The sequence below is a fragment of the Phodopus roborovskii genome, unplaced genomic scaffold (genome assembly GCF_943737965.1).
Source record: "Phodopus roborovskii unplaced genomic scaffold, PHOROB, whole genome shotgun sequence".
In the NCBI taxonomy this organism is placed as follows: Eukaryota; Metazoa; Chordata; class Mammalia; order Rodentia; family Cricetidae; genus Phodopus; species Phodopus roborovskii.
Window position 1 is genome coordinate 8,675,785 of NW_026126578.1, and position 23,621 is coordinate 8,699,405.

Here is a 23,621-nt window from a genome sequence, read left to right on the forward strand (position 1 = left end):
CCAAAGCTGCCTGTTTGGAGGCTTCAGTGTCAGTTGATGGGCTTTTGGGAAGTGATTGAATCCTAAGTATTCAGACATGACTAATAGATTTGTCCCTTGGTGGGTTTATGATAGCATATTGGTTGGTGGGGCCTAATTGAGGAAATGGGTATGAGGGGTATGTTCTGGAAACCATAACCCTGGCTGTGCCATTTTTCTCTTAAATATTTATTTTTGATTTGTGTGTATGTATATGTGTGTAGAAAGTGGAGGTCAGACAACTTGCAGCAGCTGGTTCTCTCCCCTATGGGTCCTGAGGATTGAACTCAGGGTGTCAGGCTTGGTGGAAAGAGCCTTTCCCTCTGAAAGCTTTCTTCTCTTTCCCTCTGCTTCCTTCTGGCTGTGACAAGGTGAGTAGCTCTGCCTGCCGTGTGCTTGCCACCATAATGTTTTGTGTTGTGATGGTCAAGGAATTACAGAACCAAGTGGCCATGGATTGAAACTTCTTAAATCATGAAGCAAAATAAATCTTCCCAGCTTATAAGTCATTCTAATTATTTGTCACAACAATGGAAGAGTTGAGACACTGATAAAAAATTTTGTTCCCGCTAAGCCATCCAGGTGATGACCAGTAAACCCATGAGAAAAGTGAGTTTAACTGCTGTAGTGATGCATGATGGATTTGTGTATTTATCAGATGTATACTATGGTGAGGGTCAAAAGAACAATTAGAGGCAGCCAGCACTCGCCCACTTCTTCACAAGTTGGAATTAAAACAGCTAGGGAGTAGCTTCTCAAGGAGATGAGACCGAGAGCGTGAGAAGTTCTAGACAAAGAGACATGAAGAAACACAGACTCTGAAGATTGGAGCAGAGACTGAGGAAGTGTCTCCATGCAGTGTGACAGCAGCAGCACAGCAGATGGAAGAGGTTCCCAAGCAGGCAGACAGCTAGGAAGTGCAACCAGCATGGAATTAGCAAGGTGCGGATGGGCAATCTCAACATTGCCTTTTAGGAATCCGAAAATCAGGCTGCTGGTAGACAACCTTCCTGCCTTTCTCAACTCACATTGTTGGTGCTGTTGTGAGGAGGACAGCAGTGTTCTTGAGAAGGTGTGTCAGAGCTTGTGGCTTCAGGAAACAAATCCCTGTACTTTACTGTCCCTTTCTGTATTGAAACCTTCTACAAACATGAATATGCTTTCAGTGAATAGCTTTGAAAACCAGTTTGACCATAGAGGAGACTGTCCTACTGTTCCAGAGGTACTTGGTGGGCAACAAGAAAAGGTTTCAGATTTCCATTAACACGGGAAGCTCTGGGGCTGGCTTAGGAAACGGATGAACCAATCAGACGCACCTGATTAGATGGCAGTTGAGAGAGCAGTTGTGGCTTGCTGGCCTGCCATCCCAGCTCCTCAGTGCAGATGGCTGCTCTTACTCTAGTTGGCCTCACAAGGGTCCTGCAGTACCTAACCTCAGCCTTTGCTCTCTCAGAGACACAGAACTAAACAACACATGGAAATAAGAGCTGACTGGAATAGTAGCGGGTGTCCACTCTTCACACATGTGGACCATTTCAGTACAGATAATGCTTTCCATTTTCTTTTTTTTTTAATTAGAAATCTTATTTTACATATCAATCCCAGTTCCCTCTCCCTCCTCTCCTCCCATGCCCCCCTTTGACTCCTCCATCCCATCCCTCATCCACTCCCCTGGAGGGTAGGGTATTGCTTGAGGGATCATCCAAATCTGTCAAGTCATTTGGGGTAGAACCTAGGCCCTCCCCTGTGTACCTAGGCTAAGGGAGTTTCCCTCCATGGGGAATGTGCTCCTGCAGTCTGTTCATGCTCTAGGGATACATCCTGGTTCCACTGCCAGAGGCCCCATAGACTGCCCAATCCTCCCAGCTGACACCCACATTCAGGGGGCCTGGTTTGGTTCCATGTTGGTTCCCCAGCTGTCAGACTGGGGTCTATGAGTTCCCCCTTGCTCAGGTCAGCTGTTTCTGTAGGTTTTCCCAACGTGGTCTTGACCTCTGATCCCTTTGTTCATCACTTCTCCCTCTCTGAAACTGGATTCCAGGAGTTTGGCTCAGTGCTTAATGCTTTCCTTTTTTTATTAAGATTATTTCGTTTGTACATCTGTTTTACTTCACATTTTTCTTTTTATCTTTCAGTACTTTTTGTTTTATTTGTATTATTGACTTTGTTTCTATCTTTCTCTTGTTTACTTTCACTCTTTTTCTCCTGCCTGGGTTTGAGTCCAGGGCTTTGCACATACTAGGCAGCTGCAAACAAGGAGTTAGCATTCTCTTTTAAAAATTTCCAGTGTTTTGTGACCTTTTCTCTTTGTTTTACTCTTAGGTAATTTTATCATTTAAAATTTAAAACAATTTACATCATTTTTTATTTATGTGTGTGCATATCTGCATACATGGTGGGTAGAGGACAACTTGAGGGAATTCTGCCTGTGGGTTTGAGGGCTTGAACTCAGGTTGTCAGGCTCAGCAGCCAAGTTCCATTGCATACTGAGCCATATTTACAGCCTTATCTTTACTTTGTATTATTTGACCTGCCATTCTAGTTGTTGGTGGCATTTTATATGTTGTAGTTCTCCTTTGCCTTTTACTTTGTTTCTGTGGCTGGTTTGCTTGCATTTAGCATGTTCCTCTTTCCCCATAGTGCTAGGACTTGAACCTAATGCTTGGAACACTTTGTGTAGATGATTTATCACTGAGCCATTCTCCATCTTAGTAGGAGAAATTATATCCTGCTTACTGTAGTTCATCTCTGCTGGGACTTTGGAATATCTCTACTTAAAAAATAGAGAACTTCAGGGCCAGCAAGATGGCTCAGCAGGTTGACCAGTATTTGCTGCCTGATACAAGCCTGAGAACGTAGGTTGGACCCCTGGACCTCACATCAAGGTAGAAGACAGGCACAGACTCTCTGGAGCTCTCCTCTGACCTTGGTATGTGTATCATGGCACTCTACCACACACACACACTAATAGTAATTATTATTAATTAGAAAAAATAAGTCATAAAAGGCCATACCTAAGAACTAGGTCTCAAGTAAGTACAGTTAAGGGTGCCTGAGGATCTATTCCTGGATATTCATTCCCATAGCACCAGGAGAGAGAGCCAAGATGGTGGATCTCATATGTCTAAGGGACCTCAGTACAGCCATTCCCATATTTCTTCAGACTGCACATTACTGCAAAGAGGGTTAGCCACATAGCTAGAGCTCAGTCCATATAAAACTGCCTAAACTGTCAGAAGGCTATCTCTTCTTATAAGACCTACAAAGAAAATAGGGATCTGGCTTCCAAATATTATCTAATCATTTCAGTTCTGTCTGATATAACATGTGTATGCTTCTAAGTCCATTTTTAATATTTTGATATATTTGATGAACACTGATTTTTTTTTTTAAGTTACAAAATAACGCTGGGCATGGTAATGCTCACCAGCAGTTTGGGAAGCATGAAAGAGTGGATCTCTGCAAGATCAAGATCAAGGTCAGCCTGGTCCAGGCAGGCAGTTCTAGGCCATCAAGCCTACCATGGCCTTGTTTTAAAAAAAAAAAAAGGAAAGAAAGAAAATGGTACCAGTACTAATACACATGGCATCAAAATGTGGATGAATTCTGATTGTATCACTAATTTGAATGTGCTAGCTTTGATGTGCAGTGCTAAGTATTAGATAACACTTAGCTCTCTGCTCTAGGAAACCTGGGTTCATGAGCAGATCTGAATTCTATATAAGTTTGTGTGTTAAGCAAATATGATTAAATTTTTTCTATTTTAACGTGTGAAAAATTACTCTTAATTCATGAGCCCACATAGGTGACAGGTTGACTTTGACCCATAGCTCTGTTTTTGCTAAGATACTTAACAGGTTCATTCACATACAAAATAATATTAATATTTTTAGTTCCAAATCATTTTAGTGACTCATGCTGCCTTGTTTTTTAAGAAGGAAATATAAGCATACATTGTAAGGATTAAATGATAACTTGCCCAAGATACAGGGTCAGATCTTGTGTTTGAAAAGCAAAAGTCAAATGAGAACTTGGCTTTGGGATAAACAATATTCACATTGAAGTAAATGCCCATCTTCAATCATATTATGAATAGTATAGAGAATATTTTTATCTTTAAAATTCAAGAGACTATTGGAGTATTTAAATATAGGGACTGGAGAGATGGCTTCATAGTTAAGAGTGCTTGCTACTCTACTTCTAAAAGACCAGAATTTGGCTCCCAGCACTCACATCAGGTGGGTCACAACCACCTGTAATTCTAGATCAGTGGATCCAATGTCCTTCTCTGGCCTCTACACATACCCCCAACATGGTTTATACTCCTTCCCAAATACACACACACATGAACAAAATTAAAAGCTTAAATCTTTAAAAAAATGAATATTAGGGACTCAAACTATTAAAAATTACTTTAGTCTAGTTTTATTTTCCCATTAAACATAAATGATTGGTTTCTAACTGATCTCATGAATCTATGATTGTTGAGAAAGTATACGAATATGATTCCTTAACAGGCATGTGGTACACATCTGTAATCCCAGCATTGGTAAGACAGAGGCATAATTGGCTAAGAGCTCAAGGCCAAAATGGTCTACATAATGAGTTACAGACTAGTTAAGGCATCATAGGAAGAAAGACTCCGTCTCATTCCCTTTCATGACCATAAGATTGTATTAGAAAGAACTTAGAGTTTTCCTTAAATGGTAAAGTTAAAATACCATAGTCCATCAGAGGAAGGTTTAGAGTTAAAATATTTTAAGATAATACCCAGGCAGTGGTGGCACATGCCTTTATGTCCAGCAGAGGCAGGCGTATTTTTTAGTTCCAGGCCAGCGTGGTCTACAGAGTGAGTTCTAGGACCACCAGAGCTGATACATAGAGAAACCCTGTCTTGAAAAATTTTTTTTCCTCAAGATAATCAAGACTAGAGTATACTGAATCATTCCTTCTGACTTCATAAGATAAACTGATAGAAATCTTCATGTGTCTTCATTTTTCAGGTATGTTGATATATAGAGATGAAGCTATCACATATTATTTTAATTTTGTCACTCATTGTCAAGCATGATACAGTAACATGTGCTATTTGTTACTCGGGGAAGCTACAGGAAGTAATAGGAAAATTTAGTTTTGGAACTAGACAAATTGACTGTTTGGATCTTGGGCCTAATATCCACTTTCTTTCTGGTCTTGAGCCAAATCATTTAACCTCTTATTTTTTAAAACTAGTTAAAGTTTTTTTTTTTTTTAAATTAGATATGGGGGGGGGGGGTTCATTCTGCAGCTCTGGCTGTTTTGGAACTGTTTTGTAGGCCAGACTGGCCTTGAACTCATGAAGATCCAACTTCTCAGCTTCTTACCCACTGCTGTCAATCTGGGACTCCTTGGGATCTGAACCCAAGTTTGAATGGGAGCTTTAAGTAGGCTCTCCCAGAGCCAATTCATCGGCACCTACTGTGAGCCTACCCACCACTACTGGGCCTTGCTGAGCCAGACTTAAATCCTACTCAAACCCACTCAGAGTCAGTGTCTACATGTGTCATCTCCTCCTCTGTTGTCCTCTGTTCACCTACCAGTCAGATCTGAGACTGCTTTGAGTCTGAGCTAGAGTTTGAATCAAAACTTCATCTCAAATAGGGACCCCCCTACACAGTTTCAGCCAAAGATTGAATTTGTAGAGCCTCAATTCCCAGCCTCCTACCTACCAATGATCCCTGAGACCCCTTGATCCCAATCAGAGGCACAGTTAGAGATAATCCAACCCAGGCCTCTCCTTACCCACCGATCCTTTCAGATCATGTGGAATCTCATCTGGAGCCCCTGAGTGGCCACAGGACTGAAAACACAAGGTTTCTGTTGCTGTGATCAAACACCATGACCAAAAGCAACTTGGGGAGGAAAAGGTTTATTTTAGCTTACAACTATCAGATTTCACTCCATCCCTGAGGGAGGTTGGGGCAGGAACTCAGCACAAACTTGGAGGCAGGAACTGAAGCAGAAGACATGGAGGAACTCTGCTTACTGGCTTGTTCAGCCAGCTTTCTTACAGCACCCAGAACCAACTCGGTGTGGTACTGCTTACTGTACACCCTCCCGCATACATCATTAACTAAGAATATTCCCCACAGGCTTGCCCACAAACCAGTCTGTGCAGATATTGTCTCTGTTGAAGTTTCTCTTCACAAGTAACTCTATTTTGCATCAAGTTGACAAAAAGACATATCAGGTAATAAGTAAGGAAATGAGATATCACCATTCCTGACTTTCAGTTGTATTCCAGAGCTACAGTAATAAAATCAGCATGGTATTGGGAAAAAATAAACAACTGAAAAAAAAAATCAGACAAGTTGGGGCTGGAGAGATGGGTTAGTGATTAAGAGGACTGTCTACTCTTCCAGAAGATCTGGATTTGATTCCCAGCACCCAAATGGTGGCTCACAACCATCTGTTTCTAGGTGATCCATCACTTCCTGTAGGCTTCCAAGGGTGCCACATGCACATGGTACACAGACATACATGCAGTTAGAAACCCATATTCATGCAAAATATTTTTTAATTAAAAGAGAGGCACTGATTAACCGAATAGAATTTAAGGTCTGCTCTACAGGACCCTTGATATTTTACAGAGAAAGCAAAAATACACATTGGTGAAAAGACAGCATCTTCAACAAATGGTCCTGGTCAAACGGAATAGTTACTTTTAAAGAATGAAGGTACACCCTTCTCTCTCACCCTGTACAAAGCTGGATTCCAAATGGATCAAGGACCTAAATATAAGACCTGATATCCTGAATCTGATGGAAGAGAAAGTAGGAATCGAGTTTGAACATATAGTCACAGGAAAAAAACTTTATGAATCAGGCCCATATAGCACAGACATTAAGATTAAGAGTGCATAAATGGCAAAGGAAATCCTCATTTGAAGAGGCAGCCTAGAGAATGGGAAAAATATTTAGCAGTTCATCAAAAGATGAAACACAAGTGGCTGAAAAACACTTTGAAAAGTTTTCATCATCCTTAACAATCAGGTACACACAAAACTGCATTGAGATTTCATCTTATCCCAGTCAGAATGACCAAGATTAATAAAACGACAGCAGATGCAGGGAAAAGGGAACCAGGTATTCACATCTTGTGAGAATGCAAATTGGTACAGTAACTATGGAAATAGATCAGTGTGGAGGTTCCTCAAAAAGCTGAACGTAGATTTACCACACGATCCAGCTATACAGCTCTTGGGCATATGCATCTTACTACGGAGGTGCTTGCTCATCTGTATCCATTGACTCTGTATAACAGCACCCGGAAACAGCCTAGGTGTTCAACAACTGAATAATGCACGATGGCAATGTGGAACATTTGTAGATGGAATATTATTCAGCTGTTAAGAAAAATGATTCTGGAAAATTTTCAGGTGAATGGATGGAACTGGAACATCCTGAGGTAAACTAGAAACAGCAAGCCTAACACTGTGTGTTCTGTCACATGTGACCGTTAGCTTTTAAGCTCTAGAAATGTGTGTTTCATTTAGAATGCCCTCCTCTAGCCAAGAACATATTCACAATTAACAGCTTCTGGGAGAGGGAAAATCCATTTTCTTCAACGGAGTGCCACTGGGTACATTAACTATAGTCCAGGGTAGACCAACCCAAACCAGACTCCATGGCTTCTGTTTGTTTTTAAAGAGAAAGGGAGAACATGAGGTTGGGTGTGTAGGGAGGTGCGGATTATCTGGGAGGAGTTGGGAGAGTAATGAATGTGATCAAAATATACTGAAAATCTCAAAAGAATAAATGAAACATTATCTTAAAAATACTACTCTTTGTTTGTTTGTTTGTTGTTTTAGACAGTCTCACTATGCAGCCCTGGCTGGCTTGGAGCTCACTATCTAGACTAGTCTGGTCTCAAATTTACAGAGATCCACACACTTCCACCTCTAGAGTGCTGGAATTAAAGGCTGCATCACCAGTCCAGGCTTTACAAGTTTAAATTTTATTTATTTATTTAGTGTGGGGGGAGGTGGGTATGTGCCTGCCATTGCACACATTTGGAGATTATTTACTGCAGGAGGGGGATGTGCCTGTTGCTGCACACATCTGGGGATTATTTAGTGCTGGGGGTGGGTATGTGCCTGCAGCTGCACACATCTGGGGATTAGAAGACAACTTTCAGGAATTTGTTTCCTCTTTTTCCACCCTGTGAGTGCTTGGGATTGAACTCAGGTGATCAGGGTTAGTGGCAAGCACCTTTCCCCCCTGAACCATGTTGCTGTCCCCTCCCTCTTAGTTGTGATTTTTCATTTGTAAAAGGGCATAGTATCTATAGACTTTTGTAAAGGACCAGTCTTCAGGGAGCGCTGATAGAGCAAGCGTCCAGCACCCAGCAGGTGGTGTGTGAGTGTACTGCAGTGCTAGCGGGAGCTCAGCTCCTTTGTCTCAGCAGTGTGGAGTAGTGATGCAGCATTCCCCTGGAATGTTATCTCCTAAGAAACGTTTGTGTGAGCTATGCGTTTGTGCACATGTGAGTGAGTGTGTGGCACTTGTGTGTTGGTGGGTTTGTTCTTCAGGAGCTGTCCACCTTGTTTTTTGAGATAGAGTCTTTCATTGGCCTAAAGTTCTGTGGGGAAGATAGACTGGCTGACACTGAGCCCCAGGGTTGTGCCTGTCTCCACCTTCCCCATGCTAGGATTTCAAGTCCTTCATACCCAGCTTTTAGAACTGGATTTTTGGAACTAAACTCCAGTACTTGTGCTGGCAAAGCAAGCAATTTACCCAAATTGTTTTGGATGTGCTGGATGTGTAGCTCAATATCTAGCATGTTTGCCTAGCACACACAAAACCCTCAATTCAGTCCCTATGAGTACATTGAACTAAGTGTGGGTGGCACACACCTGTAATCCCAGCACTCAGAAAGCAGCAGCAGCAGGATCAAAAGAACAAGCACTTCCTCAGCTACATAGCAAGTTTCCGGCCAACTTTGGGCCAAAGAAACATTTTTGAAATTTATGTTCTTTCATTTACAATGACAAAATATAGTTAGTATTTCCCCCATAGCAATTGCTGTTGTGCATAGGACTGTTAATTCTTACCTGGTGCCAAGCATGTTTTAAGTCCTTTCCATTTTCTTTGCAGTGGTGGTTCTGTGTATAATTTATATACAGATGAGGATGAAGAAGCGGAGCCTTCTCCTTCTGGGCAACAGATCATTGAAAATTCAATAACTATGAATAAGATGAAGCTGCTGAAGGCTAAGATGGAGAACATGAATCTCAGCAAAAAGGTGAAGCTGTTGGCTCTTGGCCAAGCTTTTCTCTAGCTTAAGTGGTGGGACTCACGTTGCTGAGGTCTGCCGGTGACTATGGAAAACTATAAAATATTAATTTTTTCACGTTTCTGGTCTCAACTTATTTCTTAAGATGTGACAAATGAACATTGAGGTGTTTAGTCTAGCAACACACTTGAAAGGGTTATGCACACATCTTTAAAAAGTCATAGCTGTAGCATGAAAAGGGATAGTAAAAGATCGCTTAATCTTTCAATAATTTCAGTAATAGAAATATGATTTCAAGTTTACTCTCATAGGCACTGAGATAGGCACACTATAGCCCAGGCTGGCCAGAACTTCGTATATAGCCCAGATCTGATGAACGCTCAGCAGTCTTCTCTCCGTGCTCTGAATGCTTGGGTTATAGGTATGTGCCACCATGCCTAGGAGATAGTTACTATTTTTGCTTCAGTGATGGGCCAGTTTTCTAAAGCAATTCCAAAGTGAATAACCGACTTACATTCTTTCCAGCACTGGGTGAGACTTGCAGTTTTCCACATTCTTGACAGTTGTCTTTGTTTCTGGATATAAGTCTGTCTGTTTCTGTCTGTCTCTCCCCTCTTTTTCTCTCCCTGACACCACACCCAGCTGCACTATTCCTTGTCTCTTTCCCCTCTGTTAGTGCCTCCCCATATCAAGTACACAAGTTTTTAAAGTACTGCTTGAAACCTGGCCAGATGATCAGCAAATTAGTGTACTTGCCACATCCCTACAAGCTCAGATTCAATCCCTATTAAAGGAGGAGAGAACTGAAAGTTGTCCTCTGACCATGACAAACCACTCTATAATAATAATAGTAATGTTAATAGTAAAATTTAGGCTCTGCTTGATGCATTTTTGTAGTTAAATATACTTATTTAGCTATAACTCAAAGTAGTTCCATGTTTTCTTTTGTGTTTCTCTTTTATTTGATTGAAATAGGATCTCACTGTGTTTGCCTGGTTTCTTGGAACTCACTATAGATCAGGCTAACCTTAAACTCAGAGAACTGCCTGCCTCTGCTGGCATTAAAGGCAAGTGATACCACATCTAGTTCCCTGCCTTTTCCTGTAAAAAATTCCTTCACAATCTTCCCTAAGATTATCACTAGTGTTACACATATTTTCACAAATAATTTTTGTGCACTATGGAACTTTATATAAATAAACACCATAAACAATCGTTTTTTTTTTTTTATAAAATTCCAGTTTATTTTCTTCAATATCAATTTTGAAAACATTTTAAATGTATTGTACAATTACACAGTGGTTCTTTTTGTTTCTCTTTTCTATGGTCAGCATTCAGGTGTCTGAGTTTTGGCCTTTATTAATGGAGCCACTTGGAGCATGTTTATACATTCTTTAATGGACACAATGCACTTTGTTCTTTTTATCATATACTTAGCAGGAAACTTACAGTCACAGGAAAGATAAAATGTTTTCTGGAAACAGCTAGCTGTTTGATGTATACCATAGTATACTGCACTTCGTAAGGTATAGGATTATTCTGCCTAAGTAAGTTCTATGCCAGTTTAGACTACCATAATGAGTCCCTGTCCCAAAACAGACAAACAGAAAGAATTTACAATGGCTGCTTTGTATAGATTTTTCACCAGTTCATACTTCCATTAATAACAGAGTGTTCTGGTTTGTGCCAATCCTTGCCAACACTTAATATTTGTCAGTGTTTTCATCTTAACCATTCTTGGGATTGTGTACTTTTTTAAAAATAAGGAGTAATGTTAACTTTTAAAAATGTTGGCTCTTTATTTGGTTAAAATTCTGTCCTTTGTACATTGCTAAATATTTTGCTCATTTTAAAATTAGGTTGCCTTTTATTTATTGATTTGTAGATATTTAAAAATGTATTTTGGAGCACTCATGTAATACCAGGCCTTCGGAGGTGGAGGCAGGAACATCAGGGGTTCAAAGTCAGCCTCAGCTGTATAGCATGTTTGAATCTAGTCTGGGCTACACGAGGCCTGTCTCAAAGCAACCAACACACATATATTTATATGTATGATATAAAATCTTGATCAGATGTATGGTTTGCAGTTTCTATTACTGTGTGACTTGCTCTTTCACTTATTTTTGATGACTGTTATTAATTTTAATGTATTATAATTTATCAGTTTTGCTTTGATGATTGGTATTTAACAATTTTTTATGAAATATTTCCTATCACAGGTCTTGAAGACATGCTTCCATGTTTTTCTCCAAAACTTTTAGAAGGTTATTTCTTTCCAATTTAGATCTACAATTCTTCTGATTTTTAAAAAAATATATAAATTTGGGAAAAGATCATTTGTTTTTACTCAGATGTTGAACAATTGACAACAATTAGAACAACAAACTATGTTCTAATTTTTGTTTATATAGTAACAACTTTGATGTTTATGAAGCAAAACTACAAGAAATAGATGAGTGTTTATCCTCAAAGATTTTACTCAGCATAGCTGCTAGAACAGAGAATTGGAAAGGTTTCCGAGAGGACCTGAGGAACAGTATCAACTTACTTGACCCAGGTGGCATTTGCACATGCTACAGCAGAATATACATTTCCTTTTAAGGAAATAAATGTAGAGCTTTAACAAAAACAAAAACAGTAGTTTGTACATAAAATAAATTCTAATAAGTTTTAGGAAGATTCAGATCATTAAAAAATGCTCTGGTTTACAAAAGAATAAACCTTAAAACAAGTGATAGATAACTGGGAAAAAAATCTGATGTAGTTCATAGGTCAAAGAAATAGGAAGAGAAGTTGAAACATATTATACTGAATAAAACAATTCTGGTAGTGCAGGATAATGAACTTTTTAAGAATATGAAATAATTTTGTGTTGTTGGCATGACCCACTCTTGGTTATGATGTATTTTCTTTTCTATGTTTCTAAATTTTTGCTAATTTTTTTCTCAGGATTTTTATTTGAGGGGAAGTGATCTTCAATTTCTATCATACAGAGAGGACACTATCACCTAGTTACTATTTTTAACTTATTTTTATATTAAGTAATGATAAAATATTTGAAATTTACTATCCTTCTTGTTTATGTTTTGTTTGTTTATGGACAGAGTCTCACATAGCCTAGGCTAGCCTCAAACTCTCTGTATAGTTGAGGCTGGTCTTGAACTTTTAATATTCTTGTTTCTACCTCCCACATGCTGGAACTATAGAAATGAGCAACCATGTGAGCTTTAATTGTCTTTAAATATAATCCTGTTAGTGGTGTTAAGTATGTTTACATTTTTATCCAATTACTCTTTAAACCTTTATCTTACAAAACTGAAACTCTATATTCCTTAAAACCATCTTTCTATATCACTCCCTTTAGCCTCAGGCAAGTACTATTCCACTTCTGTTTCTGTGAGTTTGTATACTGTAGACAACATACATAAATGAAACACTGGAGTGCTTGTGGCTCGATCACTTAATTTAGTATGACCTCTCTGAGGTTCTTTCATAGTGTAGCATATGTCAGAGTCTCCTTTCTTTTTTAGACTGAATAATTCCCTCTCACATATGTACCACATTTTGTTCATTATTTTACCTATCAGTAGACATGTAGGTTGCTTTCACATTTTGGTATTGTGAATATTGGTGAAATGAACATGGGTACAAATATCTCTTTGAAAATTTGGCTTCACACACACACTTTATTCTTAGATATTTTGACACATATACACAATGGGTAATGACCTTCTCCCATTTCCTTACCATCCCTTTCCAACACCCATTCTCTCCACTGAGTTTAACCAGGAGCATCTATCTATATGACCATAAATTTGAACTTGTCTAGTGGAGTCTGGTAAGATCAGCAGTGGTTACACAACTGGTGACAATTTTATTAGATATTTTAAGGAGTATAAGCCCATTGTTTTGTAAATTATTCTTGTTTTGATTTGTCTATGTTACGTTATGATTAGATACTGGTTACTTCTTTGGCATACATGTCTCATAAAAGATATATTCTATGTATAATACATTCATAGAAACATTATATCAATTGATATTATTTTAAATTTACCACTTTAGGATTTTCCTCTTAGCTCAAAAGTGGTTGAGTAGATTTAGATATGTTTTGCTGGCTGAGGCCTTTTAACTTTTCATTTATTTAATTTTTAGTTTTATTGCATGAAAATCAGACAATGTCATTTATAGTTCTGCTATTTAGAATTTAATTATTAGAGATCTGATATTCTCCTTATGTATCTAGTATATATTCAAAAGATAGTGTATTCTCTCTCCAGAGTAGAAATTTTATAGGTCTCTATCTGTAAGACCTACTTTATTGATTGCTTAAGTATGATTCTTATTTTTGCCAGTTTGGTATCTTCTACAATGAGAATCATGATACATGAAAACCTACTAAAGGTTTCTTTGTTTCTTTTCATCTTACAGGAGTATTTGCTATGTGGTCTGACAAGTATCAGTAGCACTTTGGTTATGCTAACCCTAAGGGTCAGGGGAGACTTGCTGTCCTGAACTGTATCTTTAACACTTGCTGTCCCCATGTCATCCCCAGAACTGACACCCTTTGCCTCGTGCACATTAGCTAAGCAACAGACAGAAAACTTACTTCGCTATCTCCTTTCTTCATTTTGTTTCCACTTTCTTTTTTAGATGAGTAGCATTTCTAATTTTAAAGAATATGTAATGGAAATATTTTTTCTATTCTTAGCCCTGCTGATGTTTTAGTATTATTGCCATGGTTGCTAGAAGTCTTTTTATTGAACTTTCCCCCCATACCTTTTGATTAGTTGCATATCTTAATAAATTCCACAGGAAAAACTTGGAAGTATTGAATTTTCAGAAGTCTAAAACTTAAGAAAAAACCTTAAGTGCTAATTTGAAGACTACTTTCAGGGATCATTTCTATTAATTAGTGACTGATGATTTATTCAGAACAATGTTGTTCTGCCATTCCGCTGCTTTTTATACTGCAAATGAAGTCATCTTGCCAATGTACCCCACTTTTTTTTGTAAATGACTTTTTAAAATTGTATGTGACTGTTTATCTTAGTGTTCTTGTACTGTGAAGAGAAGCCATGACCACAGCAAGCCTTATTAAAAACAAAAACAAACAAAACAAAACAAACAAACAAAAAACCATTTAATCAGGGTTTGCTTACAGTTTCAGAGATTTAGTCCATTGTCATCATGGTGGGGAATGTGGTGGCCCACAGGCAGACATGGTTCTGGAGAAGTTGGGAGCTTCAGGCAGGAAGAGAAAGACACTGGGTCTGGCTTGGGCTTTTTGAAGCCTAAAAGCCCACCCCCAATGACATACTTCCTTCAGTAATGCCAGACCTTCTCCAATAAGGTCATGCCTCCTAATCCTTTCAAATGGTGCCATTCCCTAAGCAATCAAATCTTTGAGCCTATGGGGCCCCATTCTTATTCAAACCCACCGTAATTTTATTTTTCAGGTTCTTGCTATGTATGCAGACTGGCCTTGAATTTGCAATCTTTGAGCCTCACTTTACCTATCAGGTTCTGTTGGTTTTTGCCCTCCTCTTATGCCACTTCCCTCTCACTTCCCTAGTCTAGGGTCTCAAACCCAGGGCCTCACACAGGCTAGGCAAGCACTGTAACACAGAGCTACACCTCCACTACTGGCTTTGGTCTTTTAAAGCTATGAATTGGAGATGAACTCTTCTAGGTCAATTTCACTGCATGCTTATACTCTTTAACATGAAGTACTTCACCATTAGTTCTTATCACTTGTTAATTTTGTAACGGCTATCCTTTTTATTAATTCATTTTTTACATTCCAAATGTTTAGCTTTTATTTCACTTTGATTGTAGGAAGCTTTCTTTATATGTTGGGACATCATTTTATAGTAACTATTTTCTATTATCTTTTAAAAATCTTCATTATTTTCATTCTTTTGGATCCTTAATTGATTAAATGTTTTGTTGAATCTGGTTTTCTTTGGGTGTCTTATGGTTTAATTTCCATTTTGAAATGATTTCATTTTTACTGATTATTTCTAAGGTTGGCCAGGTTATATAGTGCCTTCTAATTTTTTTTATTCATTGTACCTTTTATGATTTGATGTATTCTGTGAATATTATCTGCAAAAGCTGAACACACTCCTGTAACCCTCACACTGAAGAGGCTGAAGCATAAGTTCTAGGCCAGGCTTGACTTTCCCTTTCCCCAAAACCAAGACAGTCTTGGGAGACTGCAAGTATGAGGACCTGGGTTCAGATCTCCAGAGCCCACATAAATAGCCAGACATGACAGCCTGCATCTGTAACACAAGCAGAGACAGGCAGCTCCTAGGCGTTCACTGGCCAATCAAATATAATAGTGAAATCCAGCTTCAGAAAGAGACCCTGTCACAAAGAGTAAGGAAGGCAGCAACTAAAGATCCCTGCATCAACCTCTGACTTCCACATGCATGCACAGACATCTACCTGCATACATATACCTACATGCACACACCAACACATTAATAAACAAAAATATGAGTAATAATTTAAAAATATTTCATTTAGGTTGGAGTATTGTGGTGAAGTTTTCTTTTGCTATGTTTCGTTAGCGGGGACTTTGAATGTGCTAAAATGTTCTGATTCTCACTTTCTGCTTTATTCTAATATGGATTCGTTGCCCCTTTTCCTCTTCTTTTTCTTATAGCTTTATTTAGGTAAGTATTAAGAGTTATGGGTTAATACATAAAGTAAGGATATTATGTAGGGAGGTAATTTATTTAAAATGCACTCTTTTTGTGTTTTTAAATCATTGATGCTCCCATCACAGGGAAGAATAGGTGGGTCTTTTGATTCTGTTATTTCTGTTTTTTCTCTATACCCTGTCTGCACAGTAGAACCTCCTTAAAACACCATCCACCATTAGCATAGACCCCAACAACTTCACCTTGTTCCCTTTGGGCTTTTATTAGCCCATTTTGATATCCCTGACATTATACTCTTTTTGTTTTTTGGTATTTACACAGGTGGGATTTTCTCTTATGACTATATTTTATTTTTATCCGATCAGCCTACCTCTCTTTTTTCTTTTTGAAGCTCTACATTTTTGCTTGTCACCATAGGCATAAGCTTTGCATATGAACCTCCTACATTGATTATTTTCAACCTTATGGCTAATTTGAAGGTCATACTCTCTGTTTCTTCATTTGCTGATGATTTGGGTCATGGGTAATTTTATTTGCATGTACTGTTGATCTCTTTGGATGTCTGTGTGCTTATTTATTTGGGAGCATACATGTTGTTATTTAGGTTTTGACAACTGTTGTCAATTTTTAAGGCCTAGAAAGCAATCTCCATTTTTGAAAAATTATATTTTGGTAGATATATAGCTACATGTTGGCAGGATCATGACTTCAGGGTAAAAGTGGCTGTAAGAGCTGGCTGTCTTTTGCAAAGGACTTGCATCTGTCCAGCCTTTCTAGTTCTCTGAAGGTACCTACTGGCCAGGCTGTTGGAATGTCATCCTGTGTCTGCTGACCATCCCTGTGCTCAAGGGCCCAGGGTCCTGTCCTGAGCTCTCAACTTCACTCTTTCTGTGATAATTGCTCTGTAAACTTTCTGTGTTGGGAGTGGCGGGCAGGTCGTGTCCTTCGTTTACTGTCATGCTAGGCTCGGTTACAATATGCACTTGCACTATGGCTAAGACACATATTCAGCAAAAGGAAACAAAAGCAAAATTAACAGGGAGAAGTATATGGACCCAAGTCCAGGTGAAGCAGGCACAGGCATCATAGAGTCCTCCCCCAAAGTAATCTTAAGACAGGCTTGATTTCTCTGTCAATGAGTTGTGACAACCCATGTTAAATCTCCTCTCAGGTTACAAAGGGTTTTTTCTTTCTGTTTTTAGGCTTGTTTTTTTGTATACCCTCTGCCTGCTATGTATCTGTACATTTAGACTCAGAAGGAAAGCAGGTGCTCATTATAAACCATTTCCATTGCACAAGCAATTGAGACTCAACTACGTGATAGGTTAGGGTAGGAACCTTTCCTGAAATGTACACAACAACCAACAGAGAACAGTCTTTTCAAGATCAGAAGTTTAGTCCTATTAGCTTTATCTCTGAGTACCTACCTAAACACAGTCATCTTACTAGGAAAAATGCCATTATCTTATATAATCTACAGTCTCTTCTTAGTAAAATCCTGAGGAAATAAAACAAAATTATTTTCCCTTAAACACCTTCAGAAAATTATGCTCAATAAAGTAATATAACAAGTCCTTCTCCACCATAATCTTAAGATTTTTAATATTTTAAACATTTCATTTGTTTGTGTTGAGATGACTCATCTTGTGATCTAGGCTGGCATGGAGTGGACTCTGTAAACCAGGCTGGCCTCAAACTCATCTCAGACATCCTGCTTCAGCCTCCAAGTGCTACTGTGATGGGCGTGGGACACCACACCCAGCCTTTTTGAGCACTGTAAATTGAGGTAACAAAAATGCCAATATGGTAAGTAATATTTTCTCCACTGATTTTTGCCGAAAGACAGAAATAACAATGTTGAAGAATTACATGTACACTCTTTTCTTGTAGCCTAAGAAAGTTGTCAAGGTAAAACCTCGTCCACCTGTAGCTCCTCGTCCTCCCAGCAGTCCCACAGCTGCAGCCAGGCACAGACTGTTGAGAGTCCTGCCTCACATTGGGCAGTCTTGTTTACCTTCTCCTGGGAATGCACATCTCCCCGAAACATCCAGGAATGCAGCTCAGGCCCCTGCAGATAGACCAGTGTCATCTCTCAGGAATGAACTGCTGAAGGAGGATGATAATTGGGAGATCAACACACTGTCTCATCCTACGGGTAGCATCAGACTGCTACCTCAGATGGCCCACATAGAACTGGAAAATGACAAAGAGCTTGCAGATTCCGGGCTTCATCTTGGATCACCTCTGCCTAGGCGGACGAAGCTCCTTTCAGGGAACTTGCCATCGAGTAATGAGGATGATGTCGTCTTATTTCCACCGTCAGAAGAGTGTGTATCTGAAGAGTTGCTTCTCCCGGAAGTAGGTCCTTTTGCTCCATTTGCAGAAGGAAATGGTGTGGAGCAGAGCAGTGGTGTAGAAGGCATAGGGAAGGTAACGCCAGAGTTCCCACTCACTAAAGGTGATAGAGGGCTGAGAGCAGCCGAGCAGCCCCTGAGCCATGTGGCCAGAGTGTTGAGCAGTGACCCAGTAGACAATGCAATTCTTAACCACCACCGAGAGTCGGGCTCTCACAAGAACAGACTCCTGTCGCCACTTCTCTGTGCTGCACCAGTGTCACTACACAATTCTCTGGTGAAGCCACAGAGACAGTCTGGCAACCCCTCAGCGCCTACTTCATCACAGAACGCCCTGCGGGAATTGGACATTCGAACCATAGCCGATTCTTCTTTCTCTAGGACTGCTCGCTTCCGTGGTGTTAAAGTCGATTCGCCTGGGAAAAGATCTGATGTTATTTCCAAAGTCGAAGCTCGGGATATCACAGAAATGGCTAACAAAGCTTCCAAAGAACCTGTTGGTTGTGTAAATAATAATGGCTTTTTGGCTTCACTGGCACGGAGTGCAAGCAGAGACAGTTTGCAGAGCACACGCGGGGCAGGCAGGCTTCGACCCTCTGGAATTGGATTGTCTACAAACTTCCAGCACTTTCAGGATGAAAACATTAGGAAAAGTTCTCCCCAGTCAGAACCTACAGAATTTTTTTTAGTAAGTATTTTCTTTTCAGTTGATTCTTTTAGATAGTTTTGTAGTGAATGTCTATTTCAAATTTAGGCTTCTGTTTACATAAAAATACCTACAATTGAATTGTTTTTCCATTCATTTCACTAAAATATTTACCTAATTTGTAGGAAATCCATTGATTTTTTTTTTTTTTTTTTTTTTTTTTTTTTTTTTTTTTTGAGACAGGTTTCTTGAGTAGCCCAGACTGGCTTGGTACTTTGGGAATGCTCTTGAATTCAGATCCTCCTGTTTCCAGCTCCTCAGTGCTGGACTTACAGGCATTATTGCCGTGTTCATTGTTATTCTGTAGTTTTCACTGATACATAGTCATTAAGGTTTTTTCCAGTGTCAAGACTTATCTAAGCTATCAAATTTTATTTGTTTAAGGAAAAATAACAAGCACAGAAAGCAAGTTAATTTAATCAAGAAAAAAATAGAATAAATAATTTACAGTGGCTGCCCACCAGCATTTTAGTAATAGAATACAGGTATCTGAGTTAGGTGATCTGCGTGCATTGACTCACCTCTGCAGGTGTTTTGTGTTTTAATTGCAGTCTGCTCGTGGTATTGGAATGAGTGGAAATAATGCAGCAGCAGGGAAAAGAGTAGGTAAGCTCCAGCTGATTTTGGAAACTACCTAAGAATTACATTAACACACTCTTGAATTTTCCAGGAGAGATGGCAAGGACGCTCTCAGTGGTATGTACAGGGTAAACTCTCCTAAACAGTTCATGTCATAAAATAATTTGTGACCTCCCTATGAGGACAGCACAATGAAAAGAAAACCATTTTGTTTATCCATCAGTCAGTACACACATGGGTTGCACCCACATTTTAGTTACTGTAATACTACTATTTCCAAATTATCACAGTATTTCTTTTCTGTATCATGTTACAGTCCTACTAACAGTGCGTATTGAGTGTAGTTTCTCCACATTTGTACTTTGTTTTCTGGTTTAGGCTTACTTTTTGTTTCTATTGGAATGAATATGTGATGATATGTTACTGTGTTCTGTATTGGTTTTCTGTAATGATTAGTGATACCACTTGCACAGTGTGCTTACTGGACATTTGTCTGTCTTTGGGGAAATACAGTCATTTACCTATTTTTGATTCAGGTTGGGTTTTTACTGAAGTCCTTATTCTATAAATGACTTTTTTATTCTCTTGAAAACATCTTTTGTGGGTTACCCAAGTGCCTTAGCAGGTAAAAACATCTTCTGCCAAGCTTTATGATTATCTACCTATCTATCTATCTACCTACCTATCTACCTACCTACCTACCTATCTATCTATCTATCTATCTATCTATCTATCTATCTATCTATCTATTCATCTATATATTGTTTTGGATTTTTGAGATGTGGTTTCTCTGTGTAGCCCTGGTGTCCTGGAACTCACTTTGTAGATCAGGCTGGCCTTGAACTGTTAGGGATCTGTCTGCCTCTGCCTCCCAAATGCTGGGACTAAGGCAGTGTGCCACCACTGCCCCACAAGCTCTATAATCTAATCCAATCCCCAGGATCCACATGATTGAAGGAAAGAATTAGCTCCTGCAGGTGTCCTCTGATCTCCACATGCATGATTGAACATGTGTGCACCCAAATAAAATTAGTAGATGTAAGAAAACTTTTTAAAAAATGAAAATATCTTTTGATGTACAAATTTTTAGTTTAATTTTGATCAAGTCTATTTGTCTGCTTCTCCTGATCCATCTTTTGATGTCATATCTAAGAAATTACTGCCAAATCTAATGCTAATTCTTTTTAATTTTTTAAAAAATAAATTTTATTTAAATTAGAAACAATCTTATATATCGATCCCAGTTCCCTGTCCCTCCCTTCCTCCCATGCCTCCTACCAACCCCCCCCCATCCACTTCCCAGGGAAGGTGAGGCCTTCCATGGGGGAATCATCAAACTGTCAAATCATTTGGGGCAGGAATTAGGCCCTCACCTAGGCTGAGAGTATCCCTTCGTGGGGAATGCCCGAAGTCCTGTTTGTGCACTAGGGAAAAATACTGGTTCCACTGCCCAGAGGCCCTATAGACTTCCCAGGCCTCCTAGCTGACACCCATGTTCAGGGGGTCTGGTTCAGTCCTATGCTGGTTTCCCAGCTGTCAGACTGGGGTCCATGAGCTCCCACATGCTCAGGTCAGCTGTTTCTGTGGGTTTCCCCAGCCTGGTCTTGACACCTTTGCTCATGCCTCTTCCCTCTCTACAACTGAATTCCAGGAGTTTGGCTCAGTGCTTAGCTGTGGATCTCTGCTTCTGCTTCCATCGGCTACTGGATGAAGGCTCTAGGATGGCATTTAAGGTAGTCATCATTCTCATTATAGGGGAAGGACATTTAAGGTAGCCTCTCTGCTATTGCTTAGAATGTCAGTTGGGGTCATCCTTGTGGATTCCTGGAAATTTCCATACTGCCAGGTTTCTTGTTAAGCCCATAATGGCTCCCTCTATCAAGGTATCTCTTGCCTTATTCTCCTTCTCTGTAGTTCCTCAACTCAAACTTCTTGATCCCTCATGTTCTCCTCCCCTACCTCTATCTTTCCTCTTTCTCCCCCCCCCCATATTCCCAATTTACTCAGATCTTGTCCCTTTCCCCTATCTAGACTTTTAATTACTGATTATCTTTCATTTGGTGTTAGGGGTCTGTTTAAATTGATTATTTAACCTTGATTTAACTTTAGTAGGTCACATATCAAGGAATTCATACATTTCTTAAGATTTTTATTGCTGGAATACAGATTTTTAAACTATATATTTTGGTTTTTCTGAAATTCCTTGGCATCTGTTGTAATGTCTCCCTTCTCTCCCTTTTGGTTACTTTGGATAATGGTTCTGTCAATCTTGTTGATTGTTTTAAAATAACCAACTATGGGTTTCACTGTTTGTTTATATTGTTTTGTTGTTATTACTTCTATTTAATGAAATTTAGCTCTGCGATTATTTTTTCTTGTCTGTTGATCCTGGTCTTGACTGAATTTGCATTCAGTATGAGTAATTTAGTTTCCATGAGTCTGCATACTTTATTGTTTCTGTTGTCAGACAGGATGCAGGATTTTTTTTTTCAATTTTTCTGTATTGAGTTTGGCTTTGTATCCTAGTATATGGTCAGTTTTGGAGAAATTTCCATAAGCTGATAAGAAAGTACATTTCTTCATTAGTGTTTGGGTGTATTGTTCTTTAAATATCTTATAGATTCATTTGATTTATGATATTATTTAATGCTAGTTTCTATTTAATTTTGCCTGGATGATCTGTCTGTTGGTGAGAGTGGAGTATTGAATTCATGCACTCTTACTGTGTTAGCATCAATGTGTGGTTTGAGATATAGTAAATAGTGTTTTTTTTTTTTATGAAAGTGGGGGTTTGTGAATAGGTGTTTAGAATTGCAATATCTTCTTGGCCAAATTTTCCTAGGTCTTCTGATTTAGTTTTGTTTGAAAGTTGTTTGAAAGCTTGCTTCTTGGCTTTCTGTAATTGGAATATGGTTTTCTATCATTTTACCTTAGGATAGTTTCTGACGGTTAGGTGTGTTTCCTTGGAAGCAGTAGAAAAATGGATTCTGTTTCTAATCCACTCATCTAGTCTCTCTCTCTCTCTCTCTCTCTCTCTCTCTCTCTATCTATTTCTGTCTCTCTCTCTGTGTGTGTGGGGGTGTGTGCGTTTTAATTAGGAAGCTGAGACTATTAGCATTGAGAGTTATTATTCAGTGTTCATTAATTTCCATTTTGTGCTTTGTTTGAGACCTTGAGACCTGTTTTGGTTAACTGTTCTGGGATTGTTTGTTCTTTGTGTTCTTTTGGGTATAGCTAATCTTTAGACTGAATTATCCCTTCTGATATTCTCTGTAGAGCTGGGTTGGTAGACAGAAATTGCTTAAATCTGTTGAAAGCCCATGGAGAGACCCACAGCCAGTCATTAGTTGGAGCTTGGGGGAATCCTCCATCTGCTTCCATCAGTTGCTGGTTGAAGCCTCTCTGATGATGGTTATATTAGGCTCTGATCTACAAGGACAGCAGAGTATCATTAGGAATCATTTCATTGATTCCTCTCCCCCATGCCTCTATTGTGTATCCTTGGCCTCTGGGCTATCTAGACTCTGGTTCCAGGCCCTCCATGCAGTGTCAGGAATGGGCTCCCTCTTGTGGCATAGGTCTCAATTTGGACCAGTTGGATGCTTGCACAAGTTCTGTACCATTTTTACCCTAGCACATCTTGCAGACAGGACTAATTGTAGGTTGAAAGTTTTGTGGCTGGGTTGGTGTCCCAGTCCATCCACTGGAAGCTTGCCTGGTTATATATAGAAGATGGCTAGTTCAGGTTCCGTTTCCCCATTACTAGGAGTCTTGTTTAGGGGTGCCCTCATGGAGTCCTGGGAGTTTCCATTGGATGAGGTTTCTAACTCATTTCTAAAATGTCTCCCCAATTCCAGTCATTTCTCTCAGTCCTCTCTCCTTCCACTCCTCTGCCTAATCCCTCCTGTTCCCATCTCCATGTGCTTCCAGTCTACCCATGAAATCTATTCAATTCCCTACCCCTAGGGATGTTGTTGGTTGCTTTTACTATTTACTCTTTAAACTTTTTGGAGAGATCAC

The 23,621-nt window shown here is 39.2% G+C and overlaps 1 protein-coding gene across 6 annotated transcripts in view; it reads left to right on the plus strand.

Moving 5' to 3' along the window:
• Positions 1 to 23,621, plus strand: part of Zfand4 (zinc finger AN1-type containing 4) — a 52,541-nt gene that overhangs the window by 16,503 nt on the left and 12,417 nt on the right. For 4 of the 6 annotated variants that reach the window (XM_051203647.1, XM_051203648.1, XM_051203650.1 and 1 more), the window contains 3 exons: positions 9,153 to 9,300; positions 17,853 to 19,004; positions 19,574 to 19,628. In XM_051203647.1, coding sequence (XP_051059604.1) covers positions 9,153 to 9,300; positions 17,853 to 19,004; positions 19,574 to 19,628 — 1,355 coding nt within the window. Of the gene's footprint in view, positions 1 to 9,152; positions 9,301 to 17,852; positions 19,005 to 19,551; positions 19,629 to 23,621 lie in introns of all 6 variants that reach the window. The other 2 variants (XM_051203652.1, XM_051203651.1) reach the window with 1 other exon arrangement.